General features: G+C 41.8%; 2 protein-coding genes across 10 annotated transcripts in view; one reads left to right on the plus strand and one right to left on the minus strand.

The window, feature by feature from the left end:
- LOC127376798 (low-density lipoprotein receptor-related protein 1) overlaps positions 1-20372 on the plus strand; it is an 85557-nt gene extending 65185 nt beyond the window's left edge. The window contains exons 45-90 of one of the 5 annotated variants that reach the window (XM_051424072.1): positions 576-701; positions 805-933; positions 1308-1427; positions 1537-1650; positions 1799-1948; positions 2039-2161; positions 2345-2461; positions 2594-2722; positions 2854-2982; positions 3163-3303; positions 3464-3651; positions 4600-4783; positions 4878-4963; positions 5069-5188; positions 5373-5560; positions 5705-5910; positions 7649-7837; positions 8315-8463; positions 8728-8821; positions 8921-9037; positions 9210-9329; positions 9454-9576; positions 9672-9797; positions 9931-10047; positions 10665-10771; positions 10880-11012; positions 11174-11296; positions 11423-11545; positions 11646-11783; positions 11892-12029; positions 12170-12289; positions 12398-12681; positions 12778-12956; positions 13100-13206; positions 13361-13480; positions 13590-13766; positions 13884-14024; positions 14179-14352; positions 15016-15177; positions 15478-15649; positions 15943-16044; positions 16530-16603; positions 16687-16780; positions 16902-16940; positions 17613-17757; positions 18499-20372. In XM_051424072.1, coding sequence (XP_051280032.1) covers positions 576-701; positions 805-933; positions 1308-1427; positions 1537-1650; positions 1799-1948; positions 2039-2161; positions 2345-2461; positions 2594-2722; positions 2854-2982; positions 3163-3303; positions 3464-3651; positions 4600-4783; positions 4878-4963; positions 5069-5188; positions 5373-5560; positions 5705-5910; positions 7649-7837; positions 8315-8463; positions 8728-8821; positions 8921-9037; positions 9210-9329; positions 9454-9576; positions 9672-9797; positions 9931-10047; positions 10665-10771; positions 10880-11012; positions 11174-11296; positions 11423-11545; positions 11646-11783; positions 11892-12029; positions 12170-12289; positions 12398-12681; positions 12778-12956; positions 13100-13206; positions 13361-13480; positions 13590-13766; positions 13884-14024; positions 14179-14352; positions 15016-15177; positions 15478-15649; positions 15943-16044; positions 16530-16603; positions 16687-16780; positions 16902-16940; positions 17613-17757; positions 18499-18636 — 6275 coding nt within the window. In that variant the 3' untranslated portion in view covers positions 18637-20372. Of the gene's footprint in view, positions 1-575; positions 702-804; positions 934-1307; positions 1428-1536; positions 1651-1798; positions 1949-2038; positions 2162-2344; positions 2462-2593; positions 2723-2853; positions 2983-3162; positions 3304-3463; positions 3652-4599; positions 4784-4877; positions 4964-5068; positions 5189-5369; positions 5561-5704; positions 5911-7648; positions 7838-8314; positions 8464-8727; positions 8822-8920; positions 9038-9209; positions 9330-9453; positions 9577-9671; positions 9798-9930; positions 10048-10664; positions 10772-10879; positions 11013-11173; positions 11297-11422; positions 11546-11645; positions 11784-11891; positions 12030-12169; positions 12290-12397; positions 12682-12777; positions 12957-13099; positions 13207-13360; positions 13481-13589; positions 13767-13883; positions 14025-14178; positions 14353-15015; positions 15178-15477; positions 15650-15942; positions 16045-16529; positions 16604-16686; positions 16781-16901; positions 17593-17612; positions 17758-18498 lie in introns of those variants that run through there. The other 4 variants (XM_051424067.1, XM_051424068.1, XM_051424069.1 and 1 more) reach the window with 4 other exon arrangements.
- A 223-nt stretch (positions 20373-20595) lies between these two features.
- The window catches only part of fmnl3 (formin-like 3), a 33635-nt gene continuing 27362 nt past the window's right edge, over positions 20596-26868 (minus strand). For 2 of the 5 annotated variants that reach the window (XM_051424077.1, XM_051424073.1), the window contains 4 exons: positions 25518-25610; positions 25265-25388; positions 23916-24027; positions 20596-22080 (listed from right to left, as the gene is read on the minus strand). In XM_051424077.1, the coding sequence (XP_051280037.1) occupies positions 23936-24027; positions 25265-25388; positions 25518-25610 (309 nt within the window). In that variant the 3' untranslated portion in view covers positions 20596-22080; positions 23916-23935. Of the gene's footprint in view, positions 22081-23388; positions 23433-23906; positions 24028-25264; positions 25389-25517; positions 25611-26868 lie in introns of all 5 variants that reach the window. The other 3 variants (XM_051424076.1, XM_051424074.1, XM_051424075.1) reach the window with 3 other exon arrangements.

Below are 26868 nucleotides of genomic sequence, written 5' to 3' on the forward strand. Positions count from 1 at the left end.
AGTATTTTATGGATTGCCATGAAATTTAACACAGATGTCTATGCCCTGCTCAGGATGAACTGTGATCACTTTGGTGATCTTATAACTTTTCTTCTAGCACCATCATCAGGTCAAAATGTTTGTTTATCCAATACTTTGATTTATGACAAAATACCTGCAATACTAATGACATTCCCATCAGCCTATGCTGTACGTTGTGTTTATTGCTAATTGTCAAATATTAGCATGTTAACACTATTCTGACATGGTGAACATGGTAAACATTACGCCTGCTAAACAGCATCATGTAATCATTGTCGTTGTGAGCATGCTGCCGTTAGAATTTAGCCTCCCAGAGCCGACTGTAGAATCTTATCTTGTACATCATCAACGGAAACGTCCACAGACTGCTCAGATGGACAAGCTAAATAGTTAATGCTACTCTTTCTGCTTCATTGACACTTTCTTTGACTTCATATCATCAGATACATTACATCATGCAGGGCTTTCTGTCAATCATTTAACATGCAGTGTCCACATGGAAATAACACATAACATCACAACCCTAACTTACATTTGTCTTATACATTCTTCAGGTGAGTTTTCACCATGCCGAACAAATAATGGAGGTTGCCAAGACCTGTGTCTGCCCACATCTGATGGACGGGTCAACTGTAGTTGCCGTGGAGACAGACAACTTCTGGAAGACAGCACCTGCGCTTGTAAGGGAGAAGTTCTTTAATCATTTTGGGATAACATTTTTAGAAAGCCTCCTCTTGGTTAAAATGTTATGTTGCTGAATTTCAAACGTTTCTACCTCTCCAGCACTGAATATGTCATGTGGAAGTGTGGATGACTTTGAGTGTGGAAATGGCGACTGTATCAACTACAGCCTCACCTGTGATGGCATGGCCCACTGCAAGGACAAGTCTGATGAGAAGCAGTCCTATTGCGGTAAGTCTAACTAACTATTAGTTAGTGAATAATTCATCATCATATTATTTGCAGACAATTAGCAGAGGGTCATATTCAAAGCATCAAAGTGCACACAAATAGACAAATTATTATTGGATCCCGAGGAGAGTGAGGGCTAATATGTGACTACTGTCAAGTAGAAAATGACGAAAATGATGTGGGGGGAAAGAAATATAAATTTGGAGCTAACCGGAGGTGTAGAGGGAAATTTAAATGTTTAATAGAGTATATTTAGTTCAGCTTATCAGTTTAATTTATAAAAAAGCTAATTAGTAGATTTAGGCCATATTTATAATATATGAAAAAGGACTCTGCACTTCAGCTAACTCTAATCAACTACTGTTCTTCCACAGCCAATCGAATTTGCAAGAAAGGCTACAGACGCTGCATGAATGGCCGCTGTATCGGCCACCAGTTCTGGTGTGATGGCACGGATGACTGCGGTGACCACTCAGATGAACTGCCCTGCAACAGTGAGTCATTAATGTCAATTTTATTGCTTCAACTGATTGAAAAATCATTAATTAAGTATTTGATAGAGGGTGTACTTCCACACTCACAAAACTCCTGTGCATCCTGCAGTGACCCTGTGCAAAGTAGGAGAGTTCCAGTGCAAAGATGGAAGCTGTATCTCCAACTACAGCCGCTGTGACCAGGTGGTAAACTGTGAGGATGCTGGTGATGAAATGAACTGCCGTAAGTAATCTACATAATGATTTGAAAGAAATTATTTAAGGGGGAAGTTGGCTTAACAAGAATGACATTAAAATGGGAAAATAAGCTTAATGGATCAGTTACGATTTATTTAAAGTTGGTGTTCAAAATCTTTTTCCATTATTCTCAGAACCCACTGATTGCTCCCGTTTCTTCCGCCTGGGAGTGAAAGGAGCGTCCTTCCAGAGCTGTGAGAAAACAACTCTGTGCTATCTGTCCTCATGGGTGTGTGACGGCAACAACGACTGTGGAGACTTTTCAGATGAGAGAAACTGCCCAGGTTTGGTGCTTTGTTTCCCCTCTAAAATTCCTTTGGCTTGTCTAAAATTGTCAGAGATTTTACATTATGTTTTTTTCTGTTGTCTTGCAGATAAAAGGAAGCTTAAATGTCCAGTCAACTTCTTTGCTTGTCCCAGTGGTCGCTGCATTCCTATGAGCTGGACCTGTGATAAGGAGAATGATTGTGAGAATGGAGCGGATGAGACACACTGCGGTCAGTCTGCTACAAAGTTGTCCTCCAATACCCTTATTTTTTTCTTGAAAACACAAAGCATACCAGAAAAACCAGACTATTTTTCTTTAGGCCTACCACTGCACATGGAAAAACATGACTTACGGTTAGGGTAAATTGAATAATGTCTCCAAAATGCTGAGCTCTCTTTGCCATCCTTTGCAGACAAATTTTGTACATCCACTCAGTTTGAATGTGGGAACCATCGCTGCATTTCCTCCCACTGGGTGTGTGACGGCTCTGATGACTGTGGTGATGGTTCGGATGAGGACCAGAAATGCAGTAAGTGACGTATTACTTGTGCTTGCCAATGTGAAAGTACTTTCTCCCACGCCTAGTAGAGGCATTTGACTTAATTTCGCACAATTTCCTAATGTTATATCACCATGTAACTTTCCCATAATGTTGTCACAGAATCCAAGACCTGCAGTCCTGAGGCTTTTCAGTGTCCCGGCTCCCACATGTGTGTACCTCAACGCTGGAAGTGTGATGGAGACAAGGACTGTCCTGATGGAGCTGATGAGAGTGTCAAGGCTGGCTGCAGTGAGTAGGACAATTACAAAATAACTCCATGGAAAATCTGCCCACTTTGTGTTATGATTGACGAAATAAAAACCCAAGAAACACTCCAATTCCACATCCATTAACCACAGTGTGTTCTTTTCCACTTCCAGTGTACACCAACAGCACTTGTGATGTGGAGAATGAGTTCATGTGCCAGAACAGACAGTGTATCCCCAAGCACTTTGTGTGTGATCATGACATTGACTGCTCCGATGGCTCGGATGAATCCCCAGAATGTGGTGAGTGTTTGTGATTGTGATCCTGGAAGAGAAATGCAGGAAGACTGAGTGGTTGGTTAGAAAATTCTGACCACAAAATAAGTTGTGAGAGGATGCGATTTGTGATTATTTTTGTTGTACCACCAAGTAAGATTAATGCTAAACATACTTATACATACTTGTTCTATTCTTGTGGTGTAGAATACCCAACATGTGGCCCAGATGAGTTCCGCTGTGCCAACGGCCGCTGCCTCAACCAGAAGAAATGGGAGTGTGACGGAGAGTTTGACTGTCAGGATCGCTCTGATGAAGCTCCCAAAAACCCTCGCTGCACTGACTCGGGTAGGGATTATAATCACCATTATATCTCTTTATAACTTTAATTTCTCTGGCAACATAATGACGTATGAATCATATAAGAAACTTTTCGTGCAGAAAGGCCATAGCTTCATCCTGTGTCAGAGTGACACTAATGTAACAGGCCATTTGTCTATGATTTCAGAGAGGACGTGTAATGAGTCAGCCTTCATGTGCCGTAATGGCAAGTGTTTGAATGAGACTCTGCTGTGTGACCGCAATGATGACTGTGGTGACGGTTCTGATGAACTCAACTGCTTCATCAACGAGTGTCTCAACAGTAAGATGAGTGGCTGCTCGCAGCTCTGTGATGATCTCAAGATTGGCTTCAAGGTAAGTCTTCTAATTGGTGATTTTAATGCTTTTCCCCCCACATTTTTAACTAAAGCTAATCTAATAACTTTGTGAACTCACTTATTTTAATTGGCCAAGAAATTATACATCTAATAGGTACACAGTTACCTCACAGACAAATGGGGTGTATGCTGTGAATGGTGAGTTAGGGAGGACAAGAAACAAAAAGGTTGGGAAACGCTGACTTCAGGCATGCAGTTATGTAAGACAAAAACATGTTTTGGCTCTCTTTCTTGAAAGTAGGAGGCCAGTCTTAGAACAGCTTGAACTCTGTGTGAACTCTGTGGTGTTTAGGCTGTGGTCAGAGCTTCATTTCAAAATGATAAAGGACAATTTGTACAACAAAAGGATTCACTTTATGCTGGTTGAGTTGTTGAGAGTATTGCAGATTGAGTCAGTATTCATTGTTTAATCGAACATAAATTCCCCATCACAGATTTTCCATCTGTGCGTTACTTCCTTTGTGCATATACCGGCTTAATATACTGCAAGTTCGCACATGATAGCAAAGGAGTAAAGTTTGTATGTACGAGACAAAACACAGATGTCCTTATGAGAAGTGACGGTTCAAGCTGATTTTGACTAGTAATGAAGTGTTTTTTACCTTGGTGTGGTATGGTGGTGTTCTAAAGACATTAGATGTCAGCTTATCTTTTACCCGTGCTCTCAGATTGGATTTATAGCTATTTATGCATCTTATTTGACAGCAGCAACTGGATTTCATGTCAGTGTTGAGATTTTAGTACCACTCTACACAGGAATTGGGCTTTTAGTGAAAGGAAAAACACACATATCAGGTTTACTGACATAGGTTTTGTGACAGGCCGGTGGCAGGTCCTTGTAATTGGTCCAGGCTCAGAAGTGAGAAGTGCCAGAACCCACAGGCTGTGAGACTTTGACATTTCTCCTGTGCTTTTGGCCCTTCAGTGCAGGTGTCATCCTGGTTTCCAGCTGAAGCGTGATGGGAAGACGTGTGTGGATATAGACGAGTGCACAACCACCTACCCCTGTTCTCAGCGCTGCATCAACACACATGGCAGCTTCCACTGTCTCTGCGTGGATGGCTTTGAACTCAGCCCCAACGACCCCACCATCTGCAAGTCTACATCGGGTAAGGCACGCTTGTGTGTGTTTTGCATTTGGCTGGTTGCTCATAACCAGTTCAGTCCTGAAGCATATGTTTTCTGTCTGTTATCTGTGTGTAGAAGTGGAGCCCTACTTGATCTTTGCTAACCGGTACTACCTGAGAAAACTCAACCTGGATGGAACCAACTACACTCTTATAAAACAGGTGAGACACACTGGCGGTCAGTTTGGCTGCTGAAACACAACAAGGTGAAATTCTTATTGTTAGTGCTCCATACATCTGTTAATACTGTAACTACCTCTATTTCAGGGTCTGAATAACGCAGTGGCACTGGACTTCCACTATGCAGAGCAGATGATCTACTGGACAGATGTGACCACTCAGGGCAGCATGATCCGACGCATGAATATGAACGGCAGCAACATTGAGGTCAGTGAGGAGGTTAAATGCCCTTTAATTTAATCAGTGTTAATTTGAGCTATATTGATACTAAAAAAAAAAAAATTGGTACAGCCCACGCTTTAACCACAGTAATTACTTCTTTTTATGCGAGTTGTTTGAGTCTCCGCCGGGAAACTTTATTATTGTTGAATTTTCTAACCCGACCTAGCAGGTTTTGCACCGGACCTCCCTGAGTAACCCAGATGGTTTGGCAGTGGATTGGGTTGGCGGGAACTTGTACTGGTGTGACAAAGGCCGGGACACCATCGAGGTATCAAAACTCAATGGGGCCTACCGGACTGTGTTGGTCAACAGCGGCCTGAGGGAACCTCGTGCTGTGGCTGTGGATGTTCGCTATGGGTAAGAAGCACAGCTTATATATTTCACCGGCGATAAAAACAATCCCATCTTGTAAGGTAACCCCTGAGCTATATTTGTAATTTAATTTAACGTAAAGGTTCACTTTAGTGTAACCGTAACACTATTTTTATCTCTACTGGTTAGATACCTGTATTGGTCTGACTGGGGTGACAACCCTCACATTGGGAGAATTGGGATGGACAGCACCAACAGAAGTGTCATTGTAGAAGATAAGATCACATGGCCCAATGGACTAACCCTGGACTTCATCAATGACCGTATATACTGGGCCGATGCCAGGGAGGACTACATTGAGTTTGCCAGCCTGGATGGCACCAACAGACACACAGGTAACAGACCAGTTCACACTCGGACACTGGTACCTTTTTTCTTACTGCTTTTACATATTTTTCCCACTGACTTGTGACAATGTGGGACTCCAGTTGCATGTATTGGTCTCAATATTGTTCTGTTGAAATATAAAATAGTTGATTTAAGTATTTTCTCATTTGTCTGTTTTTGTGTCTGAAAGGTTAATGGTCAAACCAAACAAATTATGTAGAAAGGCAGGAAGCTTTCAAATGCAAAATAATTGCAACTTGAACATGAGGCATCATATTGCATATGTATACATATATATGTGCATATTCAGCACATTAGTTTTTGATGTGGCTAAATTTTGTAGGATGATGGCTTGTCAACTGCCTGAATGAGTTTCCTATTATCATGCTTACATACACATAGAGAGCCACCAAGCATTATCCGGCAGGTCAGATTTTTGTCTGTTAAGCTGGAGTACTGCAGCACAGGCTCAGGGGACAGAAACCCTGAATAGGGGAGATTGTTCTGATCTGTGAGGCCTCTAGCGTGTAATGCATCTGCATAGCGCTCTGTTGTTTAGCACACTCGCTACAATAGTTGATATTGTCAGCCAAACAGGCGTGCCGAGGAATTCTGCAGCGCAGCAGCCGTTTGTTTTGAAATTTCTCACATTTGCAAAGCTCTGTTCAACACATATAGTTAGCTATGGCATCCCATCAGTTCTTGGATGGAGAATGAACATAAAGTAAAATTGTGGGTGTATTGTACTTTGAGTGCCCTACAAGTTTTGAGACAGTACAAGAGTGTTTCGTCCAACAGGAAAACAGGTCAGATGGAAGCATGTTTGAGGAAAAACTACTTTTTTTTAATACAAAATTACATTTCATAAAAGAACATCTGACAGTCTTGGCTTGGTGTTGTTAGTCCAGGGAGTTATTCACCCATCCTTTGATATACACACACACACACACACCATACAAACACCAGTGTGGCCTTGTGTGTGTGTGTGTTTGCAGAACAAGACTTAGCCTGTTTGAATTCAGATAAGGATTGACCAAAGGGAGCGTCATGCTAATCTGACTAATATTACAGTTCAACCTGATGTTGTAAAACTACTCCTATCATACAGTATGCTAACATCGGTTTAGTTATTAGTTAAAGCACCTTACTTGTTATAATCCATACTGAAATCATAGCCACCTAATGACGAGGTGTTTTCAACTTGTGTGCCACGTGTGCTTCCTGTGCGTTCCTTCTTGTGTGCGCCGATCCATGCATGTGTGGTGTATTTGGATTGCTGTGTTGTATAACAGAAACTAATGGTGTGTTTCCATAACGCACCAGCATCAAATACTGAGAGCAAACACATGAAATGAAGTATATGGGAGTAGAAATACTGCGATTAGAGTGTAAAGCTTAATGAGGCGTGGAACCCATTACATAACACACAGATATAGTGGAGCCACTGTAGCTGTGCACCCCACCCTGTCTCTGTTTTACATTAACAGTGTAAGATTGTTCTCTTTGGGAAAGAGCAACATCTCAGCAGCAGGAAGAAGAAAAGTTTGAATACTTATTTACTGGTTTTAATTAATTTGATTAGACACTAGCTGTTGTATGTACACTTCTCATGAACACTTCTCAAGTCCCTGTGTTTAATATTGAAGAGCATTTTTAATCTAAAACCATTAACAAATGTGGAACAGATCAACTATTTATCACATTAACTGCAATGATTAAATGTAATGTTTATCTGGTGCTTTGCAGTTCTCAGCCAGGATATCCCCCACATCTTTGCAATGACTCTGTTTGAGGAGTACATCTACTGGACAGACTGGGAGACAAAGTCCATCAACAGAGCTCATAAGAGTCTGGGTACCAACAAGACCACCCTGATCAGCACCCTGCATCGACCCATGGACATCCACATTTACCATCCCTATCGCCAGCCCGAGGGTAAGACACCACAGAATTTCATAGGAAATAGTGTGTAGCACATCGGTCCTAACAGCCATAATTCTCCACCCACTGTGTATATTTGCAGTGAAATAAAATCTAGTGGCTTTGGTGCCATGTATAAAAAGATGGGAACAGTACTTTATTCTTACTAAGTTAAAACTTTAATGTTTGTTGTTTTTTGTGGTGTATTAAGTTGAGGCACAAAGGCAAAAGGGGAAACAATGGAAAAATGTGTTTTGATTGTTCATGTGGTATCCCATCGACATAAACTGTTTTTTATCATATTTTTTCCAGTTCCAAATAAAATGACCAGATCTTGTCTGACTCTGTTTAACTATAATGTATACCAGGCACACACACTTTCTAACACATGATTATAATTTTTCTATATCAGATATCAAAAAACCTCATCTAAAAATCATATCGGTACAGTCAGAGGTTAAAACATGTCCCCTCTTTCTGTCTCTTTCTCAGTGCTCAACCACCCATGCCAGATGAATAACGGCGGCTGCAGTAACCTCTGCCTCCTTTCTCCGGGAGGAGGCTACAAGTGTGCCTGTCCCACCAACTTCTACCTGGCCAATGATCAGCGTACCTGCATGTCCAACTGTACAGCCAGCCAGGTAAAGAGGATGTGTAAACATCATCATCAATGCGAATATGACTGAATGACTACGGTTGATAAGTGGATTTTCATATCTCCGTGTGTCGCTGTGTTTTGTTTGATGAACTGCTTATTCCTGGTGATTGTGTATCGACAGCTGGCTGGCTGCCCAGCGCTACAATAGCTAGCTCCTGCTTTTGTCAGTGGCATTGAAGCAGAGGATCTCTGGTGTTACTCCCTATATCACTTGAATAACTGATTCACTTACCTCTTCTTACTGTAGTTTGTGTGCAAGAACGACAAGTGCATTCCTTTCTGGTGGAAATGTGACACCGAGGACGACTGCGGCGACCGGTCGGATGAGCCAGCAGACTGCCGTAAGTGTTTGAGAAACATAATATGATAGTCTGTCACACTCCTGTAACATATATGTATGTGATTCTGACAAACTGTGACTCTGGTTTTTTCCATGACAGCTGAGTTCAAATGCAGGCCGGGGCAGTTTCAGTGTGGCACAGGCATCTGCACCAACCCTGCCTACATCTGCGATGGAGACAACGACTGCCAGGACAACTCGGACGAAGCCAACTGTGGTATGTATCTCTTTTTAATGTATTTCATCCTCGAATAATTATCTTGCACATTTAATAATCTGCATCCTGCCCTGTATATTCCTGTTCTTGTATACTACCATCTCCACTTCATGTCTAAGTAGCATCCAATCTCTTGTTTCTCTGCTTGTCTGCCTGTGTAACTGCACCACAGATATTCACGTTTGCCTGCCCAGCCAGTTCAAATGTTCCCACCCAAGCCGCTGCATTCCAGGCATCTTCCGCTGTAACGGCCAGGACAACTGCGGGGAAGGAGAGGATGAGAAGGACTGTCGTGAGTGGAAGCATTTTTCCTTTTACATCATATATATAATACAGTGCCAGTGCTGATATGCCGTTCTTTGGCTTTGATGTCAGATTTCACACAGTAACTATAAAACTGTTGTTTCCTGCCATAGCTGAGGTCACATGTGCGCCCACTCAGTTCCAGTGTGCCATCACCAAACGCTGCATACCTCGTGTCTGGGTGTGTGACCGTGACAATGACTGCGTGGATGGATCTGATGAACCTGCCAACTGCAGTAAGACTCCCGTTTTATTTTGCGCTTTGTTTTGTTTTCTGAGTCATGCTAATCAGCTCTCAAATGTAACCGCCCGCAAATGTTTCCCTCTCCAGCCCAAATGACTTGTGGTGTGGACGAGTTCCGCTGTAAAGACTCTGGGCGCTGCATCCCGGCTCGCTGGAAGTGCGACGGCGAGGACGACTGTGGAGATGCGTCCGATGAACCAAAAGAGGAGTGTGGTAAGAATATCCTCTCCTTATTAAAACTAGAAGGATGAACTAAAGAGACGTCTGAGGCACTGATGTATCAAAATTGTGATTAAGTTAATTCTGTGTTTATGTTTGCCAGTAACATTTTCTGTGATTTATGCAGCTGAGAGGACATGCGAGCCATACCAGTTCAGATGTAAGAACAACCGCTGCGTGCCTGGCCGCTGGCAGTGTGACTACGACAACGACTGTGGGGACAACTCGGATGAAGACAAGTGTAGTAAGACAAGGCCTTCATTATGTATACTGTCAACATCTTCTGTCTTACCTCGTCCTCTCATGTCCATGCCTTATCCACTGGTAACATACTCACTTTGCACCTTTAACTTGTTATCTGTGCAAGTCACTTATTCAGCACTAACACCCGATCACTGTCTTTTTTGACGCATCTCACCTCATCTCATGTTCGTTTCATTTCATACTGTCCTGTTGGCATGAGCCAGAGGTAAGTTACTCCACCTTCACTTGTGATGCGCTCCCACCTCTCTGCTATGTCCCCACTCTTATGCTCCTGTCCAGCTGTGATCCCCAGCCACCTGTGAGAGTCTGCAAGCTGAGCACTAAATAGATTCATTTTGGAACGCTGTTGTATTGTTTCCCTTTTGCCACTAGGCTTTCAAAATTCAATCAGTAATATTAAAAATACATTTAAATAACACTGAGACATATTGAACTCCTTTCATTCTCTCACCTCACCTCCTGCAGTTTTCTTCTGTGGTTGTGTCAACTCTTGTCCTGTGTATTGCGCTGAAGGCTAAAACAGCCATAGCTCATTGTTAACAGTGTTTGTTTACTAGTGTTCAAGCTGACATCAACCTCGTCTTTCTTCTTCTGCAGTGCCGCGACAATGTTCAGAAAGTGAGTTTGCCTGCACAAACGGCCGCTGCATTGCCGGGAGGTGGAAGTGCGATGGAGACCATGACTGTGCTGATGGATCTGATGAGGTGCAGAAAATTCATGTTTGAGTGCCCTTTAAAATAATAGTGTATTCACATATATGTGTTTAGTATTCATTTGTAATTACTAAAGTGGACTTTCTGATGTTTCTTCAGCATGGCTGTGATCTGAAGTGTGACAACGACCAGTTCCAGTGTAAGAACGGACACTGTATCCCCATCCGGTGGCGGTGTGATGCCGACCCTGACTGCATGGACGGCAGTGATGAGGAGAATTGTGGCAGTGCTGGTAAGTGTGTTTGTTTGTGGTATGCTGAAGTTTATTGTGTTCTTACTACTACTCAAATCGCTTGTTATGGCAAAATACCTAAATGCAAAATGCCATGAAAAAATGTGTCAGGTTTCTTACCATCTACACCTGTAGTAAAAATCTCTTTCTGTTTCTCTCAGCTGGGCGTCACTGCCCTCTGGATGAGTTCCAGTGTAACAACACTTTGTGTAAACCCCTCGCATGGAAATGTGACGGAGAGGACGATTGTGGAGACAACTCAGACGAGAATCCTGAAGAGTGCAGTGAGTGCAGCTTTGTGAATCACACACATCTTGAATATTTGTCTGTCTTCATCTTTTGTCCTGACCTATTTTTATTTCCTCTTTTACGTTTGTCCCCCTTGTGTTCTTTCTCTGTTCGGCTCTTAGGGAAGTTCCAGTGTCCTCCCACCAGAGCTTTCCGCTGCCAAAATGACCGTGTATGTCTGCAAGTGTCAAAGAGGTGTGATGGTGTCAATAACTGTGGCGACAACTCAGATGAACTGAACTGCCGTAAGCTGTGGAATCATTCCAATCACTGTGAAATCCCCTGCTTCTTCAGCTTAGATTAAGGAAATATCTGACCTGTGTGTGTGGTGTTATGTGTCTACAGAGGCCCCTCCAGCTGTTCCCACATGTGAGAAGGATGAGTTCCTGTGTGCCAATGGCAGATGCATCAGCTCCACTCTGCGCTGTAACTTCTTTAATGACTGTGAGGACTATGGCTCTGATGAGATCAACTGCAAGACAGGTGCTTTTGATATTCTATATTACTGCTAACAACAGATCTGAGGTATCAGCAGACACTTTTTTTAAATCCACTGACTCACGTTTGACTTGTTTGTGTGTTCATGTTCAGACACCAAACTAAATGACTGCAGGAGTAACAGGACTCAGTGTGGTGATGGAGACGAGGCCCACTGTGTCATCAATGGCACAGACTCCTTCTGCTCCTGCAAACCAGGTTTCCAAAAGACAGGACATCACACCTGCGGAGGTACACAGGCGCAAAACACTGCACCTGTTATGACAAACTCACTTGGATGTTCATGCTTTGGATGCAAGGAGCTGGGCTGTAATATTATTACAATATAGTAATACATGTATTTAATATGACTTTGACTCTCCATTTTTCAGATAAGAATGAGTGTCTGCAGTTCGGAGTGTGTTCCCACATCTGCAACAACACCAAAGGCTCCTACAAATGCAGCTGCCACAAGTACTTCACCAGGATCAATGACACCTGCAAGGCTGACAGTGAGAACCAGAACTGCATCTGTTTTATGAGCTGCTTATCCTTTTTAGGCCACTTTTTAAAACACTTATATATATATATTGTTAATTTTATTCCCTTTTTCCTTCCAGATATGAACAGCAGTCGACAGATTCTTTACATAGCCGACGACAATGAAATCCGCAGCTTGGACCCTGGCATGCCTAACTGGCGCTATGAGCAGACCTTCCAGGGCGATGCCAGCGTGCGTATTGATGCGATGGACCTGCACGTCAAGACCAACCGCATCTTCTGGACCAACTGGCACACGGGTCGCATCTCCTCATATGAACTTCCAGGACCATCCACATCGTCAACCTCCTCCAACTCTCACCGTAACCGACGGCAGAGTGAGGGCAGGATCACCAACCTGCAGGTAATGTTGAATAAATATGTGCAGAAACACAAAACTCTTCATTGTACTATTACAAACACACGAACATCCTCTAAATGCCTTCCTGCTCCTATCCAGATCAAAGAGCTGAAAATGCCTCGTGGCATAGCGGTAGACTGGGTGGCTGGTAACCTGTACTGGACCGACTCTGGTAGAGATGTCATCGAAGTGGCTCAAATGACAGGCCAGCATTGCAAGACCCTCATCTCTGGCATGATTGACGAGCCTTACGCCATCGTAGTGGATCCACAGAGAGGGTAAGAGGCCGTGCTGAACTCTTTAACAATGGCTTCAGGGCAACAAAAATATATAAATAAAATATATGATTTCTATCAAGGATTTTTCCACTGTTGTATGTTTTGTGAGTGTGTGTGTGTGTTTCAACTCTGTTTCCCGTCAGCACCATGTATTGGGCAGACTGGGGGAACCACCCTAAAATTGAGACCGCTGCCATGGACGGCACTCTGAGACAAACTCTAGTTCATGAGAAAATCCAGTGGCCCACAGGTCAGTACTGCATTAGCATTATATAATTTATCTTTACCCTGATTTGTCCAAGGAAAGGAGAACATGCATGCTGTTTCTCAGCAGCAGCAGAATCACAGCCTTTTATTCTAGAAAGATTGCCATGTCTTCATCTGCTTCTATTCTGTCTCCACAGGTTTGGCTGTGGACTACTTCAACGAGCGTCTTTACTGGGCAGATGCTAAACTCTCAGTGATTGGCAGCGTTCGTCTGGATGGCTCTGATCCTGTCATTTCTGTCTCCGGCATCAAAAACAGTTGAGTTCTTTTCAAACTGAACAAAATTCAGAAATCTGGCATTAACATGTTGCCTACAGATTTTTTTGTCTTTCTAACTAATTTCTCTCTTTTTATCCTCATTTCTAGACCTGCTCCATCCATTTAGCATAGATATTTTTGAGGACTACATATATGGGGTCACCTATATAAATAACGTTGTCTTCCGGGTCAACAAGTTTGGCAAAGGCCCCATGGAGAATCTCACCACAGGCATCAACCATGCTACTGACATAGTTCTCTACCATCGTTACAAGCAGCCAGAGAGTGAGTGCTTTTCTAAATATACAGTTTACTGTCACATCGCCTCCTAAAAGGCATAAGATGCATATATGCTTTATGAAAATAAAATCTTATTGGATGTCCTGTCTCTCTCTGCACCAGTGACTAACCCATGTGACAGGAAGAAGTGTGAGTGGCTGTGTCTGCTCAGCCCCAGTGGACCAGTGTGTACCTGCCCTAACAACTACGTAGCCGACAACGGCACCTGTGTGGAGAGACCGAGCCCCACTCAGTCACCATTCTGTAAGTCTGCAGTACACTGATGTACACATACAGAGAGCTGAGTGAAGAGCAACAATCGTATCCTCAAATTGCACTTTATCAAGCTCCTGAGTGGCTTTACATTCAGATACTGCATACAAAATGTTGCTTCATCCTGGAATTCCCCCTTCCACAGCTCCCCCCTCAGGGCCCTGCGAAATTCAGTGTCAGAATGGCGGGAGCTGCTTCCTCAACGCCCGTCAGGTGGCTAAATGTCGCTGCCAGCCCAGCTACACCGGAGAGAGATGTGAGATCAACCAGTGCAGGGACTACTGCAAGAATGGAGGCACATGCACTGCTTCTCATACAGGTAAGAGTACAACATGCCTGCCCAAACGTTTGTGGTTCTCCTTTCCTTACTTCGCAGTTAGGCAAAAAATAATTTAGTTAAAATTCAGTTTCTTCCCTTTTGATGAGAACATATGTATGCTAGGTCACAGTGGCATATGTTTCTGTATAATTCAGAAACATAAATGACCTTTTGTTTTGATTTTGTTATATCAGAGTGAGTGGGAATACCTTTAATTTATCTGGAGGTTATTAAATAGGCACATTTCTCTGTGGGAAAAAGTTTGTAGCAAGTAATTTAGGCCACTGATGGCAGCTGAGCAAACGTGTTTTATTTGTTCTGTTAGTAAAATTTCCACCCGTCCTTTTGATGTGTGTGAAAGCTCTCTGGAGTATTCATTAGTAACTGAAATCACATGCCAAAAGGCTGCAACAGAGAGTGCGTGAAGCATGTGATTCCCAAATATCTACACCCTCATTCTGTGCTAGTTCTTTATCAAGTTGTATAATATGTAAAACCAGTGTACATTTCTAGTGACAGTAAAGTAAAATTCATTAATTTCTACATCCTGTAAGTTGTTGAGATTTATTGCTGCAGTCTGTGTGTAAGCGATTGCTGTGTTGTTCATTCGTCTTTGTCTCAGATTTCTTTGACCTCTTAATTCATGTCTTTCCTGTGTCCTAGGTGCTCCAACTTGCAGATGCGCTAAAGGCTTCACAGGGCCCAACTGTAACCGCCACACTTGTCAGGACTACTGCTTGAACGGAGGCAACTGCTCGGTCAACATGGGCAACCAGCCAACCTGTAGCTGCCCACCGGAGTACCAGGGAGACCAGTGCCAGTACAGTAAGTGGCAGGACTGTCAGATATCGCTACATTGTTTTTAAGGAGTTTCACTTTACTGTAAATTGCAGATGATAAAACATGTTTGGATTCTCAGCTTCTTTAATATTTAGCTTCTGTCGTATTCAGAAATTAATAATGTAAACAAACCTTTTAATCCACAACAAAAAGTTATTTTTCCACTAAAATGATCTACCGTTTTTTTTGGGGGAAGAAATCCCCCACTACTGGCACAATCTATGGAACCTATGACCATTCTTTGCACTTCTCACACTTCTCACACTTCTTCCTTCGCGTCTTCAGGTAAATGTGAAGGATTCTGTCAGAACGGTGGAACCTGCTTACAAACCTCCAACGGCACCAAACTCTGCCTGTGCCCCACTCAGTACATCGGACACCAGTGTGAGCTGGACAAATGTCTGTTCTGTGGATCGGGCAAGTGTTTGACGTCATCCTCAAGCGAGGTTTCCTGCAGGTAGGTACACTGTGGAACGTGGAGTCTGCACAAAGCAAATTAGACTTTGATTTTGTAAATATTTGGTAACATTTATTTTGGAAAGCTCGGACAGTTTTTGCACGTCACACACCGTTACAGGTTACACTGGATAGTATGGCTATATGGCCAAAAATATGTGGACATCTGAAGATGGCACCCATGTTTGATTACTCTAAAACAATAATCATTAATTCTGCTATATCAAGACTGTTTGGGGATATTATTAAGCAGCATAATTAATGTTTTATGTGTGTGTGTTTGTGTGTGTGTAGCTGTCCCAATGGTCAGACCCAACCCAGCTGCTTTACCTGTTTGGACTACTGCACAAATGGACAATGTTCAGTGGAAACTCGCACACTGCTGCCTCAGTGCAAGTAAGATATGATCCCCCCACCCCCCATCCGTCTCCAACTAATCATACACACATTAACCTACTTTCTCTGTACTGTTGTTTTCTGTCTTTGAAACTCACACACACAGGGTACCTGCCAATTTTCTTAATTGCACCCTGCAAGTTAATAACAACCTGCATTCTGTATTTATACTGTATACAGATTAGGAATGGATGAAAATGGACCCAACTGCTCAGACAATAAATGCACATGCACCATTTCTACCCTTTGCTTATTAATTATGTTTGTATGTATTAACTGATATTCTATTTAAAAGTCTTTATAATTATTAGAAGTTATTAACTAGCCCAAATGTTTAAGGAAATGTTAAAAAAATAATGAAATATGTATCTTATATAAAACAGTAGTTTGAATTTAAATGGGTCAAGCGAGGATGCAGAGACGATAAGATAAAGCACGTACACATACACACATATTTTGTAACTCTGGCCTCATTGTGTGTTCAGGTGTCCTGTAGGATGGAGGGGATACAGATGTGAAATTGCAGCAGCTTCTATGGATTCTTCTGCTTCCAGTGGAAGTAAGTCACACAGTTCAGAGAGTTTTGTTAAGAAAACATGCACTTTGGTTCTATTTGCTCACATTATTTGCCTACTTTTTCAGGTACTGCCTCCATTGTCATCCCAGTGCTTCTGCTGCTGCTGCTGGCACTGCTGGTGGTCGGTGCCATCTTGTGGTACAAGCGGAGAATGCGCGGGTGAGTCCTGTTTTCAGAGATTTTAGATTCAAACTCCCATGTTTCATCTGTTCCTCACACCTATGCTATCTATCTTCTCTTTCTCTAACCTTTTGATAACCATCTATTTCCTGTCTCCCAGGTCTCTATGGCCGGGCAAATCTCGTTCTCAGTGCTCGCGGTAACTTCATAGGGTTACATAATTCACCTGTTGACCCACAAATCCTCCCCCTCCCCTCCCTAATATCCAATCAGTTTGCTTTTTGTCAGTCCATTTGTCCATTCTGTTGGTCAGTGTAGAAATCTGTCTTTGTCCTTGCCTGCCATTTCCTGTTTGCCTCCCATGGGGTTTCCCACCCAGCAACACGGGGACCTCTTGACTAGCTGAAGTTGCTTTGCTGGTGATACGCAAACAATTGAACAGTTTCGTCCTTCTTGCGTCTTCATACCTTCCCTTGTTTACATGTGTAAATGTTAGGCTTACACTATGTGCTTGCGTAGTAAATTCTACAAATGTTCATCTATGAAAAATGTTTATGTGCTTGCAAACAGTGAAAGTCCAGCATTCTCCACATCAGACATGCTGCAGTATATTCTCTGGGTTTGATCAAATGGCCTTTTGTCAAAAGCTCATTTGACAACCTTTAATATATGTCGTCTTGATTGTGTGGATTGTACGTTGCTGGTGCTGCGTCAGTACCTGGTTTATACCGAGTTATGATACTTTTCTAGCCACTCTGAATTCTTTACTTTAAGGTTTCTCCCAAAAATAGTTCATGATCTTTTTTTAAATGAGGGTTTAAATCTATTGCTTGGATGGTTAATCAGTTTGTTTATCTCTGTCTGTCTGCAGTGCAAAGGGCTTCCAGCACCACCGAATGACAAATGGAGCCATGAATGTTGAGATTGGAAACCCCGCCTATAAGATCTATGAAGGAGACCCTGACGATGACGCTGGGGAACTCCTGGATTCAGACTTTGCTTTGGATCCAGACAAGGTAAAACAACTAAAAGCACTCTTATATAAAGGGTCTGTTCAGCCAAATCATTAAAAAATATAAAAACATATTTTTATGAGTTTTATGTGCCTACATTTGAAAATCTGGGAGGCTGTGGTTGGATTTAATTTGTGCAGGCATTTCTTTGGTAGAAAGTAGTTCCAATAAAAGTTGTTTTGAAATAAGTCTTTCAATTATTCAGAGTAACTGGGACATTTTATTTGGAAAGTCAAGTATTTGACCCCAGTTTGTATTGGGGTGGTATCAGGAATCTCAGACTAGAATATGTGGAAAAACTGGGCTTGTAAAAGCGGTTTCAACGCCAGGTCGGGGGTAAGCAGCATAAAGATGGAAACAGTTAAAAGAACCAAACTGAAGTTTAATAAGTAAATGAAACTTTTGAAGTCGTGTCAGATGCTATTGATTGGTTAGGAGCAATTGATCGGTGATCCGATTTCCTGTAACAAAGAAAGAATAGACAGATATGCTATACGAAATAATAAACATAGAGGAAAAATAAACTATCTGCACAGGGTCTCGTCATGAGGGGAAATGTGTTGTGATTTTGGTGAACCAATGCTTTTAAGAGAGAAAATATGTTGGAGGGTTTTTTATTTTTTTTTATTTCTGTCAACTATCCTTTTAAAAGCACAAAATCCAGTAAATGCTACTTTCACATTTAAAGAATGTCGGCCTTTCTCATGCCCTTTGAGTCACCATGTAATTTTCTTTGCTCCGCAGCCCACCAACTTCACCAACCCAGTGTATGCCACCCTGTACATGGGCGCCCACAACAGCCGCAACTCTCTGGCCAGCACAGATGAAAAGAAGGAGCTTCTCTCCCAGGGTGACGAGGACATGAGTGACCCGCTGGCATAGAGCTCGGCATGGATTGAACTCAACATTGCCCTCCCCTGCCCAACCCAGTGCTGAGCCGACAAGCTCTCTCATCTTATGCCTTTACCAACTGAAAAGAAAAGCAACAAAAAAAAAAGCGAGAACACTGTATAAAATGTATAAAATGAAGGACTACTTTTTTAAGTGATTGCAGTATTATATTTTGTTCTTTGACAAAAAAAATCCTCTGGTGACAAAAAGGAACCATTTTATAGACATTTATTCAGTTCTTCTTTTTAATTTTGCTCACCTCCTCCTCACAACTCTCCCTCCCCTCTCACGCATATAGCCACTACCTCTGTGCAAATGTAAAAGATAGAGAGATACAAATGGCAGTGGAACAATTTTAATTTTTTATTTTTGTATGAATTGTATAGGGGGAAAAAAAGAATATTGTTCCATCCTAGAAAACGTTGCCAAGTCTTTGTTGTTCATGAAAGAGAGGAGAAATGTCAGTGCTCACTATGAATGCTTCCTGGATGCTGGTTCGGCTCAAGTCTTTCACATTATGTGTATATGTACGTTTGCTGCTGGAGGTCTAAAGGGAGACCGAGGCTGGGAGAGAAGTGAGAAGTTGTTATACTGCACATGTACACATGGAGGACTCGGCGTCGCAGGCAGTGTCTGTTCCATTGTCTCAAAGAACTACATTCAAGTGATTGTCTTTTACCTCCTTGCACAGACTAAAGTTATATATTTGCATATATATAAACCTATTAACAAAGTGTCTTGAAAATATACCCAGGAATACAAACATCAGTAACAAATAGCAGTCTGTACTTTTTAACTTTTTTTTTTTTTTTTAGAGTCATTGTATAATTGACATTCTCTGTGTCAGCAATGAATGAGTCAATGGCAGTGTGTGAGTGCGCTGGATGAAGATGATTGTAATAAAGTCCACATTCCAGGATGAAAAGTCTGGGATGGATATCCGTGGCCTTGGTTTAGCCTACTGCAGGACACTCTGGACAAGAGCCGTGTTTTGCTCTGAAACTGTTCTAGAAAGTTCTTTTTGGAGTGACGGCAAGCTTCTGTGAATTTTCCGGTCATCACTGAAAAACAATCTGCGACAAGTAATTAGCTGAGAATGGTTGCGTTTAGCTTATGTTCCATGTCTTTTGATTGTAAATGTACTTTCAGGAAAGGCCAGGGAGGCCGTTTGATGGTACTTACTTCTGTGGGAGTTTTTTCTTTCTTTTTTTTTTTTTTTTTAATTGTATTTAATTACATTGACATGTAATTTAGGTTAATGCTCATTGTTAAATGCATTCCCAGGAAGAGGACTGATCAGCTTCCTGATAAGCATTCCTTTGTTAATTCCTTTGCCTTGCTGCTAACGCTAACCATCTGTCCGTCAAACTGGTTTTTAGTCTTAAAAGTGTTGCTCTCTGTGTGTCTCACTGCTCACCACGCTGCTTTTAACTGAGCTTATCAGCCATACCTGCCGTATCACTCTGCATGGTGCTCACACACACACCCACCCTAGAGGAAACTCTGGCTTTGCCCCTCACTTGTTAACAGTATTCATCACTTTTTTTTTTACATCCTGCTCTGTTAGATTTTCACCAGACCATGTAAATTAGAATAATCATTTTTCAGTTGGAGAATTTCTTTTGGTGGCAAAAACCCACATGGATATTTGTGGTTCTGATTGTTTTGTTATGATTTTATTTCTTTTTGATATAAGAAATTAAATGGATTTTTATAGTAGAAATGTATGGTGGCTCTTGGCCGTTATTTGGAGAGATGGAGAGGAAAAGCAATCGTTATTTCTTGCTGGAATACATCAGAAATGAACATCGAGTATCCTTTTAAAAAGAAAAAGTTAAGAAATAAAACATGAACATGTAGTAATCCCTGTTTCGAATGTTGCTTCATCAAAGAACGACCAGCCTTTGTTTTTATACTCCTGAGCTGTAATGACAGTCTTTGGTCTTGTAGTTACATAATTCATCTTATTTATTAAACAGGAAGTGTCATCTTTCAGTCAACAGACAATAGCATGAAACATTTCTTCTAAAAGTACATTTCTTGATTTGAATGTACATTAATAGAAATGTCCACTTAAAGAATAGTGTCTCATACAATGTTGAGCCAAATTAAGTAGTGTAAAGATGTATCGCTCCCTTTGTGCCAATGTAAGTTTCAACAGGAGGAAATGCATCATCTCTATTAAAACAATGAGATTTAAAAAAGCTTCATACATAAGACCTCATAGGAATGGAAACGTCCTTCATCCATCACCACATCTATAGCAGGTTAATGTCATCTGGGCCCTTAAACAGCAGTCCATGTGGAGTCTTCTTCATACATTTGTCACTTCCCAAATGTCACTTTTTAAAGTGTGACAGAAAGTGTTGTCAAGGCATATAACATTTAGTTTTTTTAAGAACTACTTGGACGAGTTATGAGCTTTAGAGACGTAAATAAGAGAGTAATCTTTAAAATTATTATTCCCCTTACCTTTTAGTTGTATGCCCTTAAAGCTGGAAATTTCAACTGTTGCATATTATTGTCAGTATTATAAGGCTAATGTTATAGTACAAGGCAATAAAACATACAATCTTTAACAAATGAAAGATGTAAAATAAACAAATTATGGCTGACTTGTGAGAAATAACACTGTTTACACAAAAAAGGCACTTCTCAAGCACATGAGACATTCAAGAAATTTTGGTTTGGCTAGCTTGTCCAAAACAACCAGTGGAATGAATGGTCTTTCCTCCCAGATACATGCGACTGGAATCTAAAACAACTGTCAATATTAAGTCTTGATTGAATGTGTCAACTTGGCTTAATGTTAGGAAAAAGGTCCCCCGGATGTCTCATAATATCGAAGCTTCTCTGTGATTTGGAGGAAGGTTTTGCAAGTGTCTTCAAGGCAAACATCCCAGCAGCAGAGTTGGCATCTTCCCTTGGCTGCCTCCCAGTCTAAGTCCTGCTACGACTGCATAATCTGAGGAAATTAACGGTCTTGGGAATAAGATCCACATGTTGGCAGGCACTTGCTAGTGAAAGCACTGTTCTTCCTGCTTTGTGGTCCGCCAGTCCTTGACTCACCTCACCTGTCTTGTAATCGTCCTCTGACGGGTCTGCTTCTCAGTGGCACAGAGCAGGGACAGTCTTGGGTTTTGCAGTGAGACAGGAGGGACCCATTGTGCTTCTGTAATGATGCCTGCTCACTTAAAGTGGCTTTAAAGGGCCTCCATAAATAAATAAATTACCCAGCTAAAACAAGGGCTCTGTCCTGTCCCTCTTTTTCAGTCTTTTGTGATCTGCAGCCTCAGGGTTGAGACAGACCATCAGGACAAAGAGAGGAAGGTTATAACGGGGAGGGGAGTATGAGTGACGAATAAGTGGTTTAGGGTCTCTTCCAACCGCTCCGGATCAACGCGTCAGCTCGCAGGAAAGGCTGGTTTCGGAGATCTGTGAGTAGGGATGGAGAGAGGGGTGAGAGACGGGGGGGACACACATGTTAGAGGACCCAGAGGTCAATCTGCAAACTTGTGTCTACTTACTTTAGGTTCTTTTGCAGTGCTAAGAGTGCTATGTAGCTGAAATACACTCAGATGCTCAGTTTATTAGGTACACCTAATAAACTGTTGTGCTTCTATTATTTTGTCCACCTCATTTATATTAATGAGGGTAGGCTAAATAACAGAAACACCTCTCTGTATAATGCAATACCGTTCAACAGAACCACAAACTACCTTCTCTAGAATGATCATAAAGTTAAATAAAAACCTTAAACAGTTTGAACAATAATGGAACATTATAACCTTAATGTGTGCAGGATTTATTGCAGGACTGTTGTATTAGACTGCATTAGTTTTAGCTAGGTGTAGCCTACCTATTAAACTGGCAACTGAGTGTTTATTCTAGCATATTTCTGTCAAACAAACACTAATGTCTGCAGTTAAACTTGTGTGTAAACTGTGTATCAGAAATGTACAATTAGCAAATAAACAATGCAGACTTAATATTGAATGACACATTCTCATAACCTTGAATTTTAACTGGTAGCAGTGATACACAAAACAGTGAAATTCAAGGCTTTGGGAATGTGGTTGACATCTTTGTGACACTAATAATGCAGCAGTAATCATTATGACAGTTACAGTACAATGGTCAACAAGCTCTTCAGTTTGCTGAGCAACAATCAAACGAGTTGTGCTCATGAAGTAAAAGAAAACCTTTCAGCTCTGTAAAAAAAATTTGGATACAGACTGTATTCATGTTTTTGTGACTGACTGTGTGTGTGTGTGTGTGTGTGTGTGTGTGTGTGTGTGTTTCTTCTAGAGCCTGTTGACCAAATAGCTGTTCAGCACACCGCGGATGACAGTTAGCAAAGACAAAACATGGCGGACGTTGTTGACAGGTGAGAGGTGAATGAACACTGGACAACATGCAACACATAATAGGAGGGGGTGGGGATGATTATGATGATGATGATCATTGAAACTTAAGTGGCTTCTTAGAAAATTAAATAAATTAATGTTTTAATGGCTGTTGGGGCAAGTGATTTTTTCTAAGACTATGACTTCTTGATAAATCTTCAAGAATCTTGTTTTCTGACTATTGGGGTGTAAAGCAAATCTCAATGTCGTAAAGCATAATTTTTTATTTTATTTTTTTGCATCCAAAGCACTAGCTGAAGCAGCTGACATCACTGTAGCAGCACACAGGAGCTGGAGGGCCAAGCGGGCCGGGTTTCAGCCAGGCTACCTTCCTTACCCTCTCTTAGGAGTGGGAAATACTGTCATTAATCTTCTGTTCAGCTGGAAGGGGTAGAATGAAAAGTGGTGGTTGAGGAAAGAAGAGTCACATGTTAGCTGGAAACCAACACCAAACAAGTTAGTTTCATGGAACAAGGCATTGTTGATAAAAAAAACCCAGTAAATTAGCCAAACCTCTTTATATTATAATTGTTGAATTCAGCTCCATGAAAGGAATCTCTTAAAGGAAATATGCCATTATAATGCACAGCCTTTTACATGTGTCATGCACTTGATAATTTACAGTCTGACTGTACTGAGAGTGCTCCAACATATTTTTCACACATAAAATATGTTGACACATCTTTTCTGTGCCAGGCAAAGAGGTTTGGCTGACTCCTATCACCAGACGCCTGATAGGAGTCCTCTGAAGTAGAACACAAACAACCAATGACGGCCCAAGTTAGGGGGGGGGTTGGGTAGGTGACAGGGATCATGCTGCATGCACAGTGCGGTCAGGAGGCGTTCGAGAGACACCTGGACAACCTTGGCATTAGGGGCAAGGGCTAGCAGTTGGCGTCGTCACAGAGGTTGGCTTCACAGAAGAACCGTGAGCCGCGTTTAGCAGTGCGGGCTGTGAAGGGCACGCTCTTCAGTACTGGGGGAGGAGGGGGAGGGAGAGAAAACATGTCACACCTGAGACACTGCCCTTCTGGGGGAGGGGAGGGGGAACACTGGACCACCTGCAAATTTCTTTCAGGAGTAATGAACCTGAAAAAACTGGAGCTGTGTTCAGGTCGATGGAAGCAAACCTTGTATAAACCCTCAGGAGGATTTTAATAGGATTACGGGCAACACTTCACTTCAAGTCCCCCTATTTTACATTTATAAGCACTATATAAACACTTAACAAATGGTTTCTAACACACTATAATCTAGTCATAAGCAGATATATGTTTTTATTAATGTCAACAACTATAACTCTTCCTGTGGACACCAGTCATTGGAGGCTGGTGTATAAACAAACAATTAACAAATAAATGGTACTAAAACTATTATATAAAATAAGTCTCCCTACGAGAACTTATAATGGCTGACAAATACTGTACATTAACAAACTACATTATACATACATATGAACATATATTGTGTTTGTATACTACTTATAAATGCTAAATAGGAGGACTCAAAGTAAAGGATGCACTGAGCATGTATGGAGAGGCATCAGTTGCATAATAAACTGTTAACAGCTCTGATAGTAGTGGCATAGAAGCATTATTAACATTAATACAATAATTAATGCAACATTTATATTATTTTCATTTTAAGCACTGATTAATGATTGTGAAAAAAAACATCTGTTAACTTATGTCCTATCCTGAGGCTGTAGATATGCTTATTTTTCTCCAATTAAAGCCCTTACGTGTAGGATTTTACAATGCCACACTTTGGTGACTCCTAGTGGTGGATTCAAGAAAGACACTTGCATAATCCCCCAATCAGTTTTCACTGGCAATGTCTTATTTTTCTACAAACTAAAATCTCATTATAATACTGAATAATGCTATAATCACATAATAAATCTACACATAGTGGCTCCTCTAAATAAAGATCCTATACACTGAAATTAAACTGCCTGTGTGACTATCTACATATTGAGTCTCAACAGCTTTAGTGTTGCACATTTCAGAACTAACTAGACAGCATGTCATGGAATAACTAGCGACTGTTGTGCTGCTATGTGCTGTGCTCCAGATGTGGTGGTGTCTGGACCACGTAGCACATGGTGCACTTCAGAGGAGCTGAGCAGTGAATGACCACAGTCATCCTCGACCTGGGACGACCAGAGCTGCTGGCACCCACATGCGGTCTTTTTAGGGTGCTCTCTGGCCCACCTGTGATGATGTCCTCAATAGTGCCATCCTTTCCCTCGTACACTGGTCGGTGGTCTTTGGCTTGCCGCTTGCGCAGCTCTGCGATCAGCTCCTGCTGCTGATGCCTCTTCTTTTGGGCCTGGACCTACACCAGCAGAGAGGATATTTGTACTCTTCACTTGCTTTCTGGCACGCCACAAAGCTTTATTTAGCACTGAGTAAACATCTGATGGTTTCATTCAGCTCAGCAGCTCTGCGTGTACTGTGACTGTACCTTGGGGTCATGCTGTTTAGCCTCCTGAGCCAGTAACTTCTCTCTCATTGCTTGCTCCTGCTTTTTCCTCTGTTCATTTTGTTCCACTGCATCCTGTTGAAAAGAAAAAACCACACATTAAAAAATTTATTCTTTCTGCCGCCTACTTTTAAGCTTTTCAAACACACAACTACTCCACATTTTGGGAGTTAAATGTGTTTGCTTTCTTGCTGAGAGTTAGATGAGAAGACTGCTACCGATCTCAAATATTTCTACGTTAAATATGAAGCTACTGCCAGCAGCCAATTAGCTCAGCTTAGCAAAAAGACTGGAAACGGTGGGAAACAGCTCTGTCCAAAGCTAACTAAATCTGCCTTGCAGGACCTCTAAAGCTATTTTTTTAACGAAATCTGAGGTACTCAAGAGGGAATTATTTTACCTTTGAAGAGAGCCAGACTAACTGGTTCCCCCTGTTTCCAATATGTATGCTAAGCTATGCTAACTGGCTGCTGGCTGAAGACTTAGATTTAATGGACAGACTCATACAGTCTCATTGTATGTTGTTGCCAGGCTAATATCAGAAAGGTTGTGATTTTATTGTAAAATTTCACTGAATCAATAATTTTAAGTTACGGTTTGTTTCGTATCTTAACTACTACCTTTAACTTATTTCCAGGAAGCTCTGTAGTGGAGAGGAGTCATTTTTATTCCATTCTCTGTTCTCCTGGTTTTGTGTTTATAGTGAGTTTGGTTGTAACCTGTTTATTTTGGGTAGTTTATTTAGTACTGTGGTTGTATTTCGACTCAGTGCTGGCTGGTTTGTTACTTTGACTCTCACTGAAGGTACATAAGCTTCTATGTCTGGCATAAAATAATGAAAAAAGTAACAAACCAACATTTTTCACCAGGTCTTTTGTTATTTCCTTCTCACTTTGAGTGGTAACACGTGTATTTCCCAAATGTGGAACTATCCCTTTAAGTCACACGCACTCAGACAGACACACAAGCAGAAATCCTTGTGTTACACATTTCCTAAAACAGATCACATAAATCCAGTCTGAGAACAATCTCAGGAAGTGTGCTGTGTGGTGGGGCAGGGCGAGGCTGTCCGGGGGTAAAGGGGAGGAGGGGAGGAGGGGGAAAAGGGGAGGGGGGGGACCAGTCTAAACACCACAGCTGCAGCTCTAAAGTCAGACCCAGCTGGCCTTTCCTGTTATTTGGCCTCGGACTATACGCCACGTCCTGTGGCACAGAGGCAGCCAAAGCTCTGCCCTCCTCTGCTCTCACTGAGACTGACAACATCCAAGTCTGAAACCAGCAAACTTCCCCTCTGGGGAGCAGGAGAGAAAGCAGCACCCTGTCAGTACAGGAG

This window comes from Dicentrarchus labrax, unplaced genomic scaffold (genome assembly GCF_905237075.1).
Source record: "Dicentrarchus labrax unplaced genomic scaffold, dlabrax2021, whole genome shotgun sequence".
Classification (NCBI taxonomy): Eukaryota; Metazoa; Chordata; class Actinopteri; family Moronidae; genus Dicentrarchus; species Dicentrarchus labrax.